This window comes from Apostichopus japonicus, chromosome 8, assembly GCF_037975245.1.
Source record: "Apostichopus japonicus isolate 1M-3 chromosome 8, ASM3797524v1, whole genome shotgun sequence".
NCBI lineage: Eukaryota > Metazoa > Echinodermata > Holothuroidea > Aspidochirotida > Stichopodidae > Apostichopus > Apostichopus japonicus.
Window position 1 is genome coordinate 37,997,847 of NC_092568.1, and position 20,482 is coordinate 38,018,328.

Sequence of the window (20,482 nt, forward strand, 5' to 3'; positions counted from 1 at the left end):
ACATAAATGTGACGGCACAATCAAGTTCTAGCTAGATAGGCCCGGGCGCGAATAATTTTTTCCCAAACTGAACTGACACTGAAACTATTTCCTCGATTCTGATTGGCTCTCAGCGAGCCAATAGGTTTCCGTACGTATAGGTTATAAGGCTATATACAACTAGTTAACAAGTCAAAAGACACAGACATATCGTCAAATGCCTTTTTTTTGTGTACACTCACTGGCTGGCACACGCTCGCTCGCCGTCTTCATGGCTACTACATATTCGACTAGGCCTATCATGATTCATTGACTGAATACATTTTGAATTTATGATTATAAAACTAAAAGTATTGCAACTCCGAATGTACACAAACACCTCGTACATATGTACATCGGCTACATGTATACAATTACAAATGCACTGTGTTTTATTGTGTTGTATACTATGCACAGTACAATAGGCTACATTACATGTGTTGTGTGTAGAGCGGAGTCAAGCGAGTATACAAACGATCGAGGACTATCTATAATGGGCGCAGTAGTTGGGAACAGTTGCTTCATTGTGTTGAGAACACTTTATACTTTCGTTCATATATACCTACTAAAAGTTTTGGAAAGTTGCTAATGTGAATATCTTGAATTTGTTCGTGTTGATCATACTGGTATCGACTGAGTATTGAGGGATCCATGTTGAATACTTAAGTATATCACGTGCTCGCTGAGAGCCAATCAGAATCGAGGAAATAATTTCAGTGTCAGTTCAGTTTGGGAAAAATATTCGCGGCCCGGGCTATGCTGACTTTATTACCCCCTCTCTTCTAAAGTTGTCGATCACCAGTTGATTATACTCCAGTCTGGATAGAATTCCTTCCATACTTCTGAGCTGTTGTGAGAACCTAAATAACGGCAGTACAGGTGAAGCACGACAATAAGAAAACGCAGTAGGCCTAGGCCCTACATGTATTCTCGGCATATGCGAATAGCGTGACTTTACTACGTACATTTACATCACTCACATCAGTCTATTACAGTCTAGTGCAGCGCACCACTGCACCGTACGCATTACGTTCACGTTGTATCCAGGGACCAGCTAGACCTCAACGAACATTTAGATTCCCGCCATTTTACAATAGCGCTATTATATACTAAAAGTAAACAACATATTAGAGAACGGCATCAAATGAGACAACAACATCAAAGTAGACAACGGCATCGAAGGAGACAACAACATTAAAGTAGACCACGGCATTAAAGGAGGCAACGGCATCAGAGGAGACAACACCATTGAAGTAGACAACGGCATTAAAGGAGACAACAACATTAAAGTAGACCACGGCATTAAAGGAGGCAACGGCATCAGAGGAGACAACACCATTGAAGTAGACAACAACATTATAGTAGGCAACAACATTAAACGAGGCAACAACATTGAAGTAGACAAGGGCATTAAAGTAGACAACAACATTAAAGGAGACAACAACATTGAAGTAGACAACGGCATTACAGGAGACAACAACATTAAAGTAGACAACAACATTTAAGTAGACAACGGCATGAAAGGAGGCAACTGCATCAGAGGAGACAACAACATTGAAGTAGACAACAACATCAAAGGAGACAACGGCATGAAAGGAGGCAACTGCATCAAAGGAGACAACAACATTGAAGTAGACAACGGCATTACAGGAGACAACAACATTAAAGTAGACAACAACATTAAAGTAGACAACGGCATGAAAGGAGGCAACTGCATCAAAGGAGACAACAACATGAAAGTAGACAACGGCATCAAGGGAGACAACAACATTAAATGAGACAACGTCATTAAGGGAGACAACAACATTAAAGTAGACAATGGCAATAAAGGAGGCAACAACATGGAAGAAGACAACGGCATAAAAGTAGACAACAACATCAAAGGAGACAACAACATCAAATGAGACAACATAAAAGTAAACAACAACATTAAATTAGACAACAGCATCGAAGGAGACAACATCAAAGGAGACCACAAAATACATTTCCCTTTTGGCGTTCCATATTAAAGAAGGAAAACTGTACCGTTGTTCAAGTGTTTCCAAGTTGTACTATAGTATGTGGTTACTCTTTTTTATTTCCTTCCAGTATACATATAAAATTGATAGAGGGGAGTAATATAATTCCTAGAATAACTAATATAAAAGGTGATTTTTTCTTTTAGATGATAGGATATTATATGAAATACATTTACACATACAAAAGTTAATGCATAAACGATATAAAAAACAGACTTCAAGAAACAGTCCAAGAATAACTAATACAAAAGGGGAAAAATGTTAAGATGATAGGATGTCATATAAACTACATCTACACATACAACAAATAATACATAAAACGATATAAGAAGCAGACTACAAAAAACATTCTAAGTGCTTGGATGGAATGTATAAAGCAGCACGGTAAATAAGTTTCTGTAAACTTACGTTCGTTTTTTTTTTGTGGGGATTTCTTAGATATTGCTCGATTTGTGCATGAGACATTTTAGTATAGTATACAAAGGGTGATTCTGATCACTGTAAATCTTATTAACCATTCTTGTAAACTCAGTTCTTGCAGCAGCATTTACTTTTTCTAAAAGTATATTGTAATCTAAATTAAATATAGCTGATGTGTATTTAAGAAACTTCATTCTTCTTTCTTTGCTTTCTTGCAATATAAAATGGTAACACTAGGCTATATTCAAGTATATTATTGTTGACCCACTGCATGGCCATTCTGTTTTCACGAGTTATGTTAACGTGTATGAAATGCTTCATTAATCAATTAAAAGACGAGGTGGAAATAATAAAGATGTTACCTTCCCACAATCCTGGGTGTTTTCAAATAACAGTTAGTTGTTTCCCAAATCAGTTTGACATGGTTGGTATTGTCGGCTTGTTCCAAAGGGTAATATTCGTCGTTATGCCAAAAGCATGGAACTTAGACAAATTGTGTTACTGAGTGGTTATAGTGACTACAGTATTCGTCAGTAAGTGAAAACGAGGGTGGGCCATATAGGTGGACATTCGGCTAAAATCGTCAGAAAAAAGAAAGAAAAAAAGACAGTTGTAGAATTTCTGACCCGGCTCAACCGATTCTTTACCCTCGAAATAGGTCAGAACGATATCTAACTCAATTTCGCCAAAAGTGCACTTTCGCCACTACGCGGAAACGGGGACGACTTGTTATTGACCAAGTGGTTTGTTGCCGGATTTTTTCAAGGTCTTGGTACTACGGGCGGAGGTTATTAATTAAGTTTCGTAACTCATCGGGAGGCGATTAGAGGGGTGGGGCGTAGGGTTGTGGGGCGCGCGTTTTCATGCAGTTGGGAACTATCTCAATCAAGAAGTGATGGGTGCGTCCGACCACCCCACGCCCTTTGATTACACTTCATGATATTCACAGGAGATGTGCTCATTTCTCCAATCGCATGCGAGATTTATTTTTAGATAAATTGTTCGAGTTACGGTACTAGGTTTGGGGTAACAATTAGCATTTAGGTCGGAGTGTATAACATTTTATATCTGGATAGCAGTGTTGCATCGAAGGACATAGGTCTAGTACAGTTCGTATATAGATCCTGGTCTAATACCGAAATGCGTCATGTTCCCCCGCTACGACTCGGTCGAGTTCAAGACCAGCCACACTTGGTTTCATAGCACAGTTGTACAATTGTTTAAGGCGTCCATACACGCATTATGATAGACCATATATATATACATGCATTAGTGAGAGAGGAAAAAATGGAATCGTCAAAATGGAGTTGTCGGTTTGAGGCGCACGCCCCTTCCGAAATCCTCGATTCGTCACTGACTACCCTGTGTATATAATACGGATCAGCGCTGTAATTATGCCACTGTTCCTCTTTCTCTTCCCGGTGTCTCGGCATTTTAATTCTACTCCCTCCTTTTCTCCGTTTTCTATTTTTCTCTCTTTCTTCTTTTCTTTTCCCTTCCTTCCTCTCCTTCCTCCTTTTTCTCCCCTCTTTTTACTTCTCTCTTTTTCTCTCTCCTCTTTTTCTTACACGGGGGGGGGGGGGGGGGGGCTGGATACGGGCCTGGATACTTACTTCTTGTAGTGTGAACACAGCTCTAAGTTCTAAAGTTGTTTTCAGGTTTTCCATGTACATTAACTGTTTCGAAAACATGTTCACATGATAACGAAAATATAATTAACCATCTACTTGCCATGACAACCACGCGGGAAGAAAATAAATCAGGGACCGGAATATTTGATATCTTTAATATGCACAGGGACATAGCCGCTGGGTGGCATGGTGGCACATGCCTCCCACTTCCCTACCCGGAACTTGCATACACTCGCAAGCAAAGTCGTACACACTGGCAATATTTAAAGTGATCAAATCCCCTTACCGAAACATAATTTCTGAAAGTGGAGGGGATCCTCTCCAGTTAGACCCCTCCCCAGGACAGACGTCAACCAATTTTCTAGGGTGTAGGATGTTCATGATTACGCATTTAAGTTTAAGTTTGCATTATAATTCGTGGAGCGTATGGCAGAGGGCCCAGAGCCTACATGTTATCACAGAAAATCATATCAATAGAAGCGTACACTAAACTTTAAAGCCTCATTACTCATTCGATCTTGACGCTCTAAGCAATCTTTTTTGATACTATAATTGTCTAGTAAATAATCGCACAATCCTGAAGATTTTGTTTTTAGTTGCCAGAATGTCGGCTCAATCGCAAAGCTCGAGGGAATGAAAAATTCGGATATCATCGCCTTTGGTTATCCAAAATAATAATCGGACGTATGCGCGGCAGGTGTATTGACCTATGCGTTCATAACTGCTCATGAGGCTGTACGCTGGACTACGTGTTATAATGTATGCCAACATACAGCCTACCGATGGCATTACGTAATGTCTGGCTCACTCCATATCTCTGAAATAACGTTTCCGTAGCAGAGCGAGCCGTTCGAAGGACACACTTAACAAACATCTTCGAGTTCTTCGATCTTCCAGCTGGAAGTGTTCACTACAAGCCTACGTTATCTTTTTTCCCAGTATTTCCGCAACTGCATATGCTTGCGCATGCGCCCGATTAATATTTTGAACTGACTGTGCAAACGCGGTGCAAATTGTTATTGTAGTGCGCGTGCGCGCTACAATGTTGGCATTACCGGACAAGTGAACGATACCTACATGACCGGACGTTAAAATTTAAAGTTTGATATAGTCTCTGTATATTTGCAGTTTCAGAGGCTAGCTACGTAGCCAACTTATTCTGAGCCTGTCACGGCGCTCACGGGCTCGCTCACCTACATGACGATACTCCCTGGTGTATTGTCCGCCCAAAACATAACACCATGAACAACCGAAAAGTTCTTCCTAATACTGCAAGCACATCAGCAGCGCTTCACTAATACTGCGTAGTTACAGACAAGCGCAGTTCTAGTCATTGTCTGAATTTGCTATTCACACGTTCTCTGCGTATGGATCAAAATTTGGCTAAGAAAAACGTAAATCGTCGTAATGGTGATCAAGGGCGTAGGAACCGGGGGGGCTGGGGGGGCGCCAGCCCCCCAGTGAAAAATGTGGAGGGGCGGAAGTATCATTCCGCCCCCCCGCTCCGCAAGTCAGAAAACCCCTTTTTCATTTCCAAATGAGAAAAAAAATCTCATTTGGAGCACCAAATTGCATCTAAGGCCAGGTGAAAATACAAAATTAAGTTTACAAAATGGAGTGGGTGTTGAAGTGTGCTATATTGCACCAAATTGCATCTGAGGCCACCTGGAAATGCAGAAAATTCCAAAGGGGAGGGGGACACCCCCTCCCCTTAGACCCCTCCCCCAGGCCGGCCATCAGTCTTCAGCCCCCCCACTCAAAAGTACCTTCCTACGCCACTGATGGTGATACTATTAACAGCAGAATATTACCAAAAAGAGAGTTAGGGATCTATTTTATTCGTGCTGATACAAGGAATGCGTAAGGAGGCTTTACATTCTCTGACTTTTAAAAGAGGGAGAACAAGTTATCTTCAACTGTCTCCCTTACACCACGAAGACTGGCTACGAGCCTACGCATTACCGCTACCATGAAAGCATTTTACCACACTGAGCACACTTGAACACGCAACTGTCCTTGTATTACGGTCATGTTGGATTTCCTAAATATTGTGTTCAACAGCAAGTAGTTAGGCTTATATCGTTTGGTGTCTGGTTCGTTGGTTTGTTTACACAACACGTGTATCTTCCAATGAGCGAAACGTCATTACTATTTGTCCAACCTTTTTTATACTTTATATCAGACAAAATTGTTTTAACATATTCTTGGCAAGAATGTAAAACAATCTTGATTGCAAAAAGACTGAAATTAATTTAACAGATCTTAGCGAATTTAATCACGCCACCCGGTATAGATCTGTATCGCAAAAAAAAAAAAACCTTGATATCTTTCCCACCTGGCATCTAGGGGAAATTCCAAACCTCTATTGTTGAATACAAAGAAAAACAATATACAAATATAAAATCGCAGTCGGAATTGTAGTCACTTCTACGGAATATATTCCTTCTGATATACCTGGTTATTTGACATTTCCACCATATTTGTTACATTAAAGGTAAGTGTTGTTGCGAATTGACATACCTTTCATTTCATTTATCATTGGTTTTAATGTTTGAAATATAAAATAATATAATATTTTGGAATGTTGTTCACCAACAGTGATTGAAACCAGACACTTCAATATTCGTATAGCTTTGCATTACATCGTTTATAACCATTGTAGATGATATACTAATTTAAATCCGTCTGTTATATAGTTTAGGTCGAGCGCTGAGTTTCATAGCGTTGAAAATGCTTTCAAAAGGTATTTTAGACACAATACACATTTTAGACATATTTCCCGTGACTGGACGATTACCCCCAGTCAATAACCCCCAGACGATTACCCACCGGACAATTACCCCCCCGGACAAATACCACCCTGAACAATTCCCCCAGGACAACTACCACCCGGACGGATACCCCCGAGGACAAACCCCTCCCCCCGGACAACTACCCACCCGGATAACTATCTCCTCGGAGGAATACCCCCTAGACAATTAACCCCCGGATAAATACCCCCGGACGAATATCCCCATGGACATATGCCGTTAACTATAGGGGATGCAGCGACGGATACGCAGGTCTTTTTTTCGAGTTTAGTTTCCCGCGGGCCTCAACATATACCCTTATCCCTAGGGCACTGCTTGAGGATATATACAATTGGGTCAGGGTGCCGGTTAAACTGGCACCACTAGGGTCGTTGTGTGCCCTGGCACTTTTAGCGTATTCTGGTTTAGTTCGGGTAGTAACCTGGGTGAAGTATCTGTGCCCGTGTATTTGCGCGAGTGGAGTTTTCCCGACGGTAATTTCCGGGGGTTAGGGGGAATTGTCCTCGGGGGTAATTTTCCTCTGGGTTACTTGTCCGGGGGTAATTGTCTGGGGGTATTTGTCCTCGGGGTGTATGTCCAGGGGATAGTTGTCCCGGGTTAGTTGTCCAAGGAGGTATTCGTCTTCGGGGGTTTATGTCCGGTGGTGATTGTCACGGGGACTTGTCCCGGTGGTATGAGTCGGGGTATATTTCCGGGGGGTATTTGTCCGGCAACTTTTTTTTTTATTCTAATCTTTTGCTTGTTTGATGGTATATCGGAAATTCAATGTCACTATTCTGGCGCTCAAGCATCCAGGTTGTGTCGTGAGTAGACACACCCTATGGTTTTCTACGACGGCCAGTGTTTATAATATGTCGCCAGAGTCGATGTCTGTAAATCTAAAACTTCAAAAGCAAACTCGGATTGAATGAATTTCATAAGTGGTATATAATGTGGGTCCAATTCAATGAGTACAATAACCATATGGCTTTCAAAGAGATAAACGCATTTGCGTTTTCCATGGCTCTATTCTAGATGTCAAAGTGTGTAAAATGCTCACACGTAGTAAGGTTAGCACTTGTAACGTTATTTGAATCTACGTGATGGTAAAGGCGCTATTGGAGGTGCGTGTGCGTGCGTGGACGGGTTTTTGTGTGGGTTTGTAGGCCTCACAATTGGCGAAATGAGACAAACGAACTTCCTGTCACCACTCGATCACCAGTTGTCAAACGATAGCGAGCAATGTCATCGATAACATAGTACAGGGTAGAATAAAGGGGAAAGCCATCGGATGTAGCTAATACAATATAACAAAATTGTGTGAGAGAGCGTGTGTATGACTTGACTTTAAAAAATAACTCAAAAGGAAAAAGCTTAGATTGACTTCTGTTACGAGGGCCCATTGTAGCCTAACGCTAGTCACTGCTAGTGAGGAACCTAATGTTATAATATAGAAAGTTTTTAAAATGGCCTATGACAAATCAATATTTGAGAAATTAGGTCGGGTCACCGTGTCAGCATGTTATTTATGTAATGAGCAATACACCATTGTTCTGGTATATTCCTTATGATGGCACGCTGGTCTCGGTTCCCGTCGGTTTACGTGAAATCCCGTTGTACGCTGGCACGCATCTTCGTGGATTCTCTGGAATGTTCGCGAGATATGCAAAGGACTTCCGGGAACGGAGAAACTGGGTCGAATTGTTACTCAGGTGTATCGAGAAAGATCTAGATGATTCTTGACAATTGTATAAAAACCCGCCCCAGATCGGAAAGTTTCTCAGTTTCTGAACGAATACAAGCGACGACACATATTATACCATTCTACATCGTCAGTGCTCAACTGCCAGTAGTTTCGGAGGGATTGAGATATCGATACCAAGATTGTTTCTACACTTCCATTCAGAAGTTTGAAGAGGACTTTGCTGTGAAACTACAGTTTTCCAGTCTTTATTTCAGAGAAGTTGAAGAATTTCTGTCTCCGTTGAGGAAGTTCGTTACGCCAGGAGTTGGTGGCTATAAAGCTGATTTTGGACTGACTCTGGTAATATTTAGTCGGCGAGAAGTTCGACTTGTGCTTCACTCGATTGTGGCTGGAAGTCCGTCTTCTATTTTTGGAGCATCGCCGGAAAGAAGGTGACTGCTGTTCCTGGGATCGCGAGAAACTTCGTCGAGGACCAGTGAATTTCGCGGTACAACGGACCAAGAATCGTCGTCATCAAGGTCGTGGCCGCTGAGGGATATCGCCGTTGGAAGAGACCAGCGTGTTTTAAAGTGTGTCCTATCTTGTTAAGTTTGTGAGTAATTTTCTATATATTTGTAATTACCACTTGATGTTGTTGGCTCAAACTCCATTGTTCAATATAGTTTACGTTCTCATTCAAATTCTCTAGACTCGTCAATTTGTCTGTGTTCCTCCCAGAAACGAACCCAGGCTTGTGTCTCGTTAAAAATTAATTATCGAGACCTCTCGCATTCCAACGTAACACTTCATATATAGTATGTGGATCCACGTTATTGAGCCCAAGAAACCTCTTGTTTTCTAACATTGTCAAGGCACCTGAGGTTTTTGAAACATGTATTACAATTAACCCTTCCAGAATAATTAGATTGTAATTGGCAAATTTCCAACTTCCCCTTTGATTCGTTTCTTGGAGCAATTTGCAAATAAACATAATATTTCTAGACTTTGGTCAGATGTGACGAATGAGCTTCTAGAAGCTCCCACATTGATTTCTCTTCTAGTTATTTCCGTACAGGTTAATTTATTCAATATTTTTCAATGTTACTCCAAGGACCCTACCATATTTTGTGGAGGTAAAATGTCATTTGACTTCAGCATATGTTAAAGGTTTCGGGTTGATGGAATGTGATATTGAAGCGCCAAGCGAAACGAGAGAAATTATTTTGGGTAACGCCTCCCATATTTAGAACGCAAAGATTGGGTTAAATGACATTGGTGAGCACATGGCAGAGCACGCCAAAACACAAAACTTTAATTTGGTAGTGTTATTGTTTTTTTTTGGAGGGGGGGGGGGTAGAAAATAGTAATTGCAAACACGTCTCCTTCGATGGTACATCGACCACGGCCTCGTCGTCACCATATTCTATAAGTAGCCCAGTTTGTACCCAAATCCGTATTCCAACAGTTCGGAGAGGTCAGTGCTAGTCGCGAGGGTGATAAAGATCCTTCTAAAAGTATTCTCTGGCAGATACTATGAAACTGATCTTAATTCTGCTTAATGTAAAACACCTTGACGTCGTCGTATGTAATGGACAGAGGGTATTTCATACTATCAATGACACGTTATTCAGAAGTTTATCACCTTTATCAAATCTGATTTGTTTTGTATATCGATATGTAAAGCTGCGAATGCTGCAATTTTCTAACGATTTCATGTTAAAATTTGTTAACCACGTTGATTTTGAGTACTGTGAAATGGATACCGATTCGGCCTACTTGGCCATTTCGGGAGCATCACTGGAAGATGTGATTAAACCAGACATTGAATCTTTGTTTGAACAAGAGAAACATCTCTGGTTTCCTTGATCGATCATCCCTGAACACAAACAATACGACAAACGCACACCAGGTATATTTAAACTGGAATGGCGTGGAGAAGGGATCATGTCAAATGTTATTATTGTTTCGGTTCAGACGAAAAAAAAGTCAGCTGCAAGGGGTTTTATATAAATTCGGCTACCATCACCAAAGATAAGATCCCTGGAGGGTTGCTCGAAATAAGTGTTTCTGTACAAGCATCTGAAAGAGGTTTCAGCCTGAGTGGTGGTCAGATTCAAACTTACATTCAAGAACCAGACAACATAACTGTTTTGTGGTTTCGATGGTGCTACATGAATAATCTTAAATGAATGTGACACACTACTTGCTGTAGCGTATAGCCAGGATGGACAACATACTTCAAAGTAGTCCAGTAAAAAACGTTCAAACGTTCGCATCCAGTTCACCGTGCCTGTGGAATGCACTTCCATCTCAAGCCGTAAGTCTGTGTTTTACTCTAGGGATGAGTAACATCAGCGTAAATTAGAGCGAAGTGAGCGTGTGGATGATGGTCGGAGCTGAAACAAGTTTGTGAGGTAGCTTGGTCATACATTGTGCATACATTTGAACACCATCAGAAGTAGTTTGTTGTTGATTAGTTAACGTATCGGGAGCCAGTGGAGTTCGATCATGATAGGGGTAATGTGATTATACTTCCGAGTTCTAGTAACGAGACGTGCGGCGGTGTATAGTATACGAGTTGTAGCCTGTCAATTTTACAGCCTGGTAATCCATACAGAATACTAAACCGAGACGATGTATGTATTACTTCTGTCTTACTATCATTGAGTTGTAAGTTTTTGCTAACATCCAACTTCTTATATATGACAAACAGTTGTCCAGACGTTGTAATTCTGAGTAGTACTTGATTGACTCTATATCCAGTTATATCTGGCTTTATATGGCCAGATAAAACTTGTTCTGGCCAGATTAAACCAGATTTAAAGCCAGATCTGGGATTTCGGTAAGGGGTGACTGTCACCAAATCTTATATATAGCTGGCTGTTGTCGGCATAACACATGAGGTAAGTTGGTGTCGGCGCATGATATCACCAATAGGCCCCATGTATAAACTAAACAATGTCAGACCAAATACAGATCCCTAGTGTCTCAAACAATTAATAAAACATCTGCAAAATACCTACGAAGATAGCGTAGCTTCTGTTAAATAGGGCTCCTCAATTACTAGGCATGTACTACACTGTGGCTAGGTGTGCGCGACTCCTAAGCCTACACAGTACCTCGATCACTGCTACTCTGAACCTATTCGGGTGATTAGCGCGACTTTGCAAATTTTCCCAATGATTTATCTTGTCTCATAGCTGCAGAGGGGTGTGCGAAAAATAACTCTATATTACTCAATTACACTGCCTAAATCAAAGCGATCTCTTACGCAATGAAAATCTAAGGTTGAAAGAGCATCTATCTTCAACTCGCAACTGGTGTTGATTGAAAATATTTACAAAACATCCTAGCAGCAATAACAACAAACTTGTCTCAAACTCCTTAAATTGTTGTATATTTTTGCCAACTATGACTGACGGCATCTAGGAAATGCCTTAAGAATCAATTTAGGAGATGTTTGTCCACCAAAATTGTATTGGTATTCTGACACGAAACATTTGAACAATGCTTATTGTTAGAAGAAATAACCAATTCGTGGTGATATGGACGGTTAATATTACGGACAGTTTATTGGTTGAGAAACTAATATATGACCAAAACATGATTATGAATGCCTTGAAAACACATTATGAACTCCGTAAGCTCAAACCGTTCCCTCAAATATATATTTATCTTAGATTTTAAATGTTGCTTTCGCTGTATGTTGGTAAATGTTCCATGAAGGTTGTGAACAATCTCCGCACATGAAAACTTCCCGTACCTAATGCACGTGCAGATAGCGAACCATTTTACAGCTAATTTGCATTGAGATTGGTCATTGATAAAAATCTAACCAGGCGACATTAATTTTCGTAAACGGCGCCTAGCCATTCCCCAACGTAACTAAACATCCAAACCTGAAGCTTTTATTTGACCCTGAATCTCGACAATTGCGAAATAGCAATAGCAAAGCTGTATATACAAAGAGTACACCTTTTTGCACACAATTTGAAATGACCCCAAATGACCTTTCACCTCCACAAAACAATAGGCTTCTTAAACTTAACGTGTCACAACCACATATTAAATATGAGATTGTTCCAAGCTTCCCTTCTTGAGATATCGTTTTTACAAGGTTTTCAAAATTTGACCACTAGTGACCCCAAATAACCTTTGACATCCACAGAAAACAATAGGCTTCTTGTAGTTAACGATTCACAACTACATACTAAATATGAGATTGGTCCAAGATTTCCTTTTGAGATATTGTGTTTATGGGTTTTCAAAATTTGACCCCTAGTGTTTACCAGCAAGGTGTCACACACACACACACTCATACAGGTGTGTTTTACATTCAGAAAGTGAATCAAGTTGTTTTGTTTTCGTGGCCAGCTGGTGACTTTCATGAAAAGTGCAACATGAAACGTATTTCTTACAGAACGGTTCAGTTAAATATATTTCAAATCAGGTTTAAAAGTCTCCAAATGATTCTCAGATCTTGAAACATTTCCAATTAAACTGCAATGGCGTGTCCCACTAAGGTAAACTGATTCGAGGATGGGATTAAAATGCATCTTGAATTTTCAACATCGCATATTTTGGTGCAATACTGATGACCTTTTATGATACCATTAACTAATAATAAACATTTTCCATACAGAAAGGAATTATGGAACTGAATACCCTGTTATTACTGCTAATGGGAGCAAGTCTGGTACAGTGCCAAGGTATGCTCGCTTTACAAACAAATTCTGAGTATTTTCCTTCCATAGAAATCGGTATATATATTGTCTGATTCTCACTATCCTGTGATTTGTGATTAAAGTGTTAGTATTTTGCCCTGCATAGTTTTAATAAAGTAATGTCGTATGACTGAGCATTAACTATGATTGGAACTGATCGGCTCGAAATTATCCGTTTTCCGACCGGTCAATCTACTCTTTCCTATGTCCAACAAAGGTAAGTTGTCAGTTACAAATAACGTTTTTGACTTCGATATAAAACCAAGAAAATGAAATGATCAAGAAAAAATGATCATTAGTGGGTTGTAGTAATGGAGACGAAACTTTGAAAGGTATCTCTTACTTCGTTACATGGTTTTGCAATATATTGCTCCGATGTCCTTGTTATTTTACACAGATGACCCTGTCACTATACCAACCGTTCTCAACATCTTGGTTGTCGTTGTAACTTTACTGGCTCTCCTTACACTTTATAAGTTAATTAAGTAAGTATAATTCATAGAACAAATATTAACGTTCAGATTTTAGCTGGCACAAGTCAAATTCTTTGCTGTGAATGGCAAAGGTCATTTAAAGTCAACATATGTCCGAGTCTGGAAACTCGTTAAACACGGTTACTCAAAAGTACGTCTCGCTTGAAGTTCATCATTGGTGAGCACAAGGATCGTATTGGAATTCGTGGAAGTCAACGGTCATTTGAGGTTAACATATTTCAAAGTTCAGAAAATTGTAGACATGTTAATCGCAAAAATATTCCTTGAAAGAACTTTTTACTTAAATAGGTTTGGTTCGCTTTTGGGCAAGAACCAGCTTGCTGATCATTTGAAGTCAGTAATGGTCAACACAAATCTTGTTCGGAGTGTACCTGTTTAATGTTGAAATAGAAATTGGGACAAGGAGTCACTAAGCCAACTGGCTTTCTGATTTTAACATGCACTAGTGTTGTATAGAAGAAAAAATACACATGCTATCAAACAGTTTGCCCTTAGCATCATCCTGAAGATCCAACATTTTGCTTCAGATGTCTTATTTGGATGACGTCATATTTTTATGCTTCTTTATAGAGAGGTATATACATCTGTACTTGCTACCGAAGATGAAGATGATTCTCCTGAGGAGGACATGGTCAGTGCCTGCTATCTTTATGTTAAATCTGTTGCTAAATAACGAGAAAATCGGTTGTGTTTTCATACGGATTCATTGACGTGCATTGACTATTAGCACAGCATTACACAGACGTATGAACCAGGGCCACAGGAACAGCTCCCCTATAGTTTTAAGTTGGTATGGGGGATGGGGTTAGGGGAAAAGAGTGTTAATCTGCCTCCCGCCTTTTTCAAAGAGAAATGCACTCCTCACAGTAGAGCGGGATCATTTAGCTGGTTCAGAAGTATAAAAAGGTGCCAGGCAAAGTGTCGATAGAAAAGCCGCAACTTCGGAAGCACAGTCGAAATGTTGAAAAAATAGTGAAAATTGAGAGAAATTTAGTTTGAGATGGAATATTCAATTCTACATTTCCTCAACCTTCGATTTATTGGAGCAGCGTCGTTATTTGTCACCAGAGGTCAAATATTGAAAATCTTGTTAATAAGATACCTCAAGTTGGGAAGCATGGATATTTTTCTTACTTAGCATGCAGACGCGTTATATTTAATACAAGAACTCAATTGTTTTTGGTGGAGGTCAAATGTCATCTGGGTATCCAGCATTCAAACTCTGAAAACCTTTTAAAGTGATATATCATGGTAGAAATCAGAACATTTGAGAGCTATTTCTGGTGAACAAGCAGAAGTGTATCGTAATGAAGTCATTGAAACATGTATGCATTTTTGCATTCTGCTTAGCTGTTCTATATTGTAGTAAAAAGTACACATGAATAGGAGTAGCCCAGACAATGTTTGCATGACATGGCGATTTAGTATCTAAAGTGACTGTAGGAGCTTTGTAAGATTGGATCAACCTACGAGCCTGAGAAGTAATTTTCCGTAGGGCCAAAGCAGCGGTCGTTAGGAAAATATTACGTTTTTGTCAGGACAGTCATGATGTTCTTGAAAATATAGTTCCAAAATCTCATTAGAGAGATCAGGGCATCATTACATCTCGAAAATTCGACTAATCAAATTAAAATTTCTGCTTTCATTTGTTTCATGTCGGAAATCGATGACATTGCTCCTCACAATTGTGATGTTACATATCATAATTTAGACACAATATCTTCAAAAAGTGTTGATTTGGAAGATATGATTTTCATCAATATATTCCGATGTCTATATAACGAAACCAACAACCTCCGTGTTGTCGCCACGCCAGTTCTAGGCTAACAACTTTTATAACATTTGATACACCATACTCCTATACCTTCCATATTACTTTATTATATTTGAACAGTACCATCCCCAATGAAGATCAATAGTGTGAAATAAGTGGTCTTAGTAGGAAAATGAACCCGTGACCTCAACCTCAAATTGTCCTTTTTATTTAAACAAAATTACAAAACAGTAAACTTTGATAATTTTGTTTATTGTTTTGGGATGTAAGTTATTATCATATTATATTATGTTAACAGTCTTGTTTCAGGGCCAAGGCCTTCTCACACGACTTTACAACTTAACCCTGGGCATTGATCACATCTACACACCAACGTGTGCACATTTCAATCAATCTCTCCTGGGGCACCACAGTGCACCGCAACCACGTGTCCCCCCGGGGGACTTTCCATAGGGTGCAGCCAAAAACCGGCGCATGCAACTATATTTACAAGTTACCCCCCATTTATACACCTGGGTTAAGAGAGGCAATGGAGATAAAGCGCCTTGCCAAGGACACAACGAAATGATCTGGCCAGGAATCGAACCTGTAATCCTTAGATCACAAGTCCACTGCCTTAACCACTTGACAACAACGCCCTCAGTATAAGTGTGTCTCGAATAAATGATAACTTTTTTGTATTACCTCGTTATGTGTGTTAGTCTTTATAGTACTGTCCCTTATACATTTCCTTACGTTCTCACCTCGTGTATCGTCTGGTTTTTTTTTTTGCCAGGCGACGTCCTCTCTATTAACCCTTTATACGGAAATACATCACATATTAAGCGTTAACTTTTTTCGGTGTACAAACAATGCGCCAAACGTTCAAGTGACAGTGCCGATAAATAGCGCGAGATAAATAATTTCACAAATAGAGCAACATTGCCGCTTCTTTGTGTCTAGTACACGATTACTATCAATGTAAAGCAGTGGCGTAGGAAGGTACTTTTGAGTGGGGGGGGGGCTGAAGACTGAAGGTCGGCCTGGGGAGGGGTCTAATTTGGAATTTTTTGGCATTCCAGGTGGCCTCAGATGCAATTTGGTGCAAAATAGCACACTTCCACACCCACTCCATTTTGTAAAAACTTTTTCACCTGGCCTTAGATGCAATTTGGTGCTCCAAATGAGATTTTTTTCTCATTTGGAAATGAAAAAGGGGTTTTCTGACTTGCGAAGCGGGGGGGGGGGCGGAATGATACTTCCGCCCCTTCACATTTTTCACTGGGGGGCTGGCGCCCCCAGCCCCCCGGTTCCTACGCCCTTGATGTAAAGAACTACATGTAATACTTGCGGAAATTTGCAATCTATCCTGCTTAGATACTCACTTAGTGCGGTCACGTTTAAAACGTGCATATTAATGTATTAACAACCCAAAACAGAAAGTTGCAAAATCATTAGAATATAAACATCTTTATTTTTCATTTACCAGGAGCACCTGAACACTTTCGCAACTGATCTGCAGGAACTACCGTTAAGCATGCGAGCATTTTCTCTTTGCTTGAGATCACTCTATTGGGACAATGCGTTAGGGTCTTCTTCAATCACAGCGATAAAAATGAATAAACTGCGCGATGGCACAAGGAAAGATGCCTTAGTGTATGCAAAGATAGTTTTGCCTGTTTCTGCTCATGTAATGAGTTTAATCGAGGATTTTTTTCAGTACTACAAGGAACTAACCCTAGACGAGTGGAGACAAAATCTTGATGACATTCTTAAGGCCGTACAAGAACATAAACAGTACTGCTCGGAAGTCGCTGCAATGCACGAGCATATCCTGATTCCACTGAAAAGAAGGCAGGATGAAGCCAAAGTACTTATGTCTGAACTTGAAGGCCTCACCGAAACGTACAACGAAGTCAAAAAGAAATTGGAAGAATCTGCTGAGAAGAAAACAATGTATGCGTTTTTTCTCCTTTATATTCCAATTCCAACATTGACTCCAATTGTTTCTGGTCTTTTGCACCTGAGTGCAAACAATGACTTAGCTAAAGCAGTGGCAAAGGGCAAGCAATGCGACATCACTGAATCAGCTGTCATGTTGATGAGCGAAACTATGATTCCAGCCTTATCTCATTTCGTTAATGTAATTGAAGTTGCGACAAGCTTCTTCAGCGTTGTTGAACAAGATATCATGTCTTTTCAAAGGAAAGGGAAGCAGGCGATAACAAAGAAAAAGAAAATGCATTTCCGAATGATGAAGAGTAAAGCAATAGAGATCACGCGCAGCTGCAAAGCATTTTTCGCCATGGTCCCAAACGTAAGAACCGACTTTATGTGTATCCCGGAAAAGCCAGATGATAAGAACTACGTGGACAGATGGCTATATGATCGACAAAAGGAGATCAGGATGAAGTATGCTAAGGTGCTTACAGATGCGGCAATGACGATATTTATAAAGGGTCTTTTTCAATTGAACCAAGTGAACCAGCCCATGATTGAAGAGAAGAAGGATGTGTAGTTATTTGCAACTGGTTGTATTCACTCTATTTTCGGGTTGGGCCTCATGCGCAACGTAACGAATGTATGATACCTTAGGGCTCATGAGGGTATTTATTATTCTGTCACTGACTGGATGAAGTTTGCTGCAACAAGACTACGCATTGTTAAGGGCTTCAAATGGTTGAGGCTCAATAGAGTTTGACACAAATAGGCACCTTACAGATAAATGAGTACAAAGTTCTATCAAGTAAAATAAATAATAGTATCGTATTATGCACATCGGCAACTTAATAGACCGTTATAACAACAAGTTATAACAACAAGTTAAGAAGAACAAATACCTATTAAGTCACCAGGAAGCTAAAGCATAGTTTCTTCTGTCACATGTTGTTTTATAAGTGAATGGTTCGATCGATGGAACGATCGACCAATCACCGATCAATCAAACGAAAACTATCATCATTTTAATTTTGACCTGTTTACTCGAGATTAGCGAGTTTAAGTCAGTAGGTGTTACACTTTGTGAAAGTTGTTGGCACTCTTTTGCACCATAATTAAGGTTAAATTATCTAAACTTGGTTCATCATCATTCCCTTCCTCACACTAGCTAATTAACCATTGGATAATCTGAGGATAAAATATACTTTTGATTGATACTACTGTAACTACTCATGTGAAACTGAGCATCCCATAAGCAACAATGACAACATGGTGTACACAGAATCATCATGTGTGAAAATTTAATTACGTCACCAGGCTGTTAGTTATATTCTATAATTATACTATGATAACACGTTCATCTACATGGTACAGCATAGCACATGTTAAAGGGGTTGGTTGTTTCTAATATCTTTGTATTGTTTATCCGCATATAGGAAAATAATACTTGAAATTCTAAGACAAACAACATTTACAGTTTAGGCAGAAATTAGTACCAAAGGAATTACATTTGAAGGAAACACCAACAAGAAGTTTACTGTGATCCGCTTCCTGCAAGAAGAAAGCAACGAATTAGCTAGTCCAATATTTTTCATGCGATTAGCATGTCTTAAGTAAGGGACAAGACCGTTATCGGGTTTAAACTAACAATTTGGAATACTTGCCTCTTTACGGTAGGTGGTACATTGTCTGTCACCGAAAGAACCCTTTAAACTGCTAAATTATTTTGTAAAATTTCTACGAAGACTCTTCTCCATTTTTTTGCAGTTAGTTTCTCCACATTGCTATTTTTCTCTATTCATAGCGTAAATGCAGATGCTGGGACTATCTTGGGTACTACAAAGTTCAGATAGCAATTTACTTATTTGATCAATTAATGTAGGCATACACTCTGTACGGCATGGGCGGTATAAAAACCTTGCAACACCATTCTCTGGGGATAAATTGGACAACTGCTAATTAACGATTGTATGTAAAAGTACGGATCAATCAATGTTTCTCCAAAGATGTGGGACGTACCGTCTTCGAGCTCACAACAACCGCATTAATCTATTAAACTCGCCAAAGTGAGAAAGCGTTGTTGTGGATTTTTCTTCCAAGTCACGAGTTCCTGTTTCCCTGTGCAAGTGTCATTATGGTGTCTATGTGTGACAATTTTGGGTTCTTTAACTCTTAGTCTCTTCAGTTTTCAATGATAGATTTCGAAATGGCTGTCACTGTTAATTACAGTTAATTTTTAGTCTGCAATATCGGTCTCGACATCTTTCGTTGAAATGTGCTGAATCCATGTCAAAAGAGTGATGATACCATGACAGATAACTTAACTTCAACTAAAAAAAATAATATTCTATGTAGCCATGATTTACTTATCGTCCTTTTGTAAAACGCTGGCAAGTTTTCTTTACGTTGGTAAAGGTTGCTGGTTATTTTTTCTTTGGTTAAGGTTCTTCCATGCTTTTTGTTTATCCGATAAAAGTTACAATGTACGACAGGAAACTGGACATTTCTAATCAAAGTGGATAGGAGTTCTTAAATTAGATGTACAGACGGAGATAAGTCCAATACAGATTTGTGAATGGAATGAGATTACCAAATCCTATAGTTTCATGATAACATTTCGATATAGTTTTATCTGTTTAAGTTTACATAATAGTGTATTACAAATAAGTAGTAGCTGCTAATGTTAGTGGTGGTGTTGCTGGGGTAAATAAACCATTGTAACTAAGACCGTTCGTCCTTTTCCTATTTGATGTTCTGTGTCTGACGTGAAACTCAGCATTAATATTGATTTAATATGTTTAAATGAGACCTTAAATGGCATCGACATATCAGTAACTGTTCAACACAGTTTTGGAATAAAAAATGCAAGGTATTTGTTCTTCTTGGTATTGAATTGGAATTGGTTTAAATTATCAATGAATTAAGAGTACAAGCAATCAACCAGTTGTGTTACAACATCAGTAATTGTGAAGTTAAATATTTTAGTTATCGCATGGTAGCAGGGGCGTCAATC

General features: G+C 39.5%; 1 protein-coding gene across 2 annotated transcripts; it reads left to right on the forward strand.

Annotated features, from left to right (window-relative positions):
- The first annotated feature begins 6,390 nt into the window (after nucleotides 1-6,390).
- On the forward strand, nucleotides 6,391-20,194 carry LOC139971912 (uncharacterized). Of its 2 annotated transcripts, XM_071978754.1 has the most exons (5): nucleotides 6,391-6,581; nucleotides 13,203-13,269; nucleotides 13,682-13,769; nucleotides 14,349-14,409; nucleotides 17,021-20,194. In XM_071978754.1, the coding sequence occupies exons 2-5, from the start codon at nucleotides 13,212-13,214 to the stop codon at nucleotides 18,047-18,049; spliced, it is 1,236 nt and encodes a 411-aa protein (XP_071834855.1). In that variant the 5' UTR covers nucleotides 6,391-6,581; nucleotides 13,203-13,211; the 3' UTR covers nucleotides 18,050-20,194. The 2 variants fall into 2 exon arrangements, with proteins under 2 accessions (XP_071834855.1, XP_071834856.1); XM_071978755.1 differs by lacking the exon at nucleotides 13,203-13,269 and having other exon boundaries at nucleotides 6,395-6,581.
- The last annotated feature ends 288 nt before the right edge of the window (nucleotides 20,195-20,482 follow it).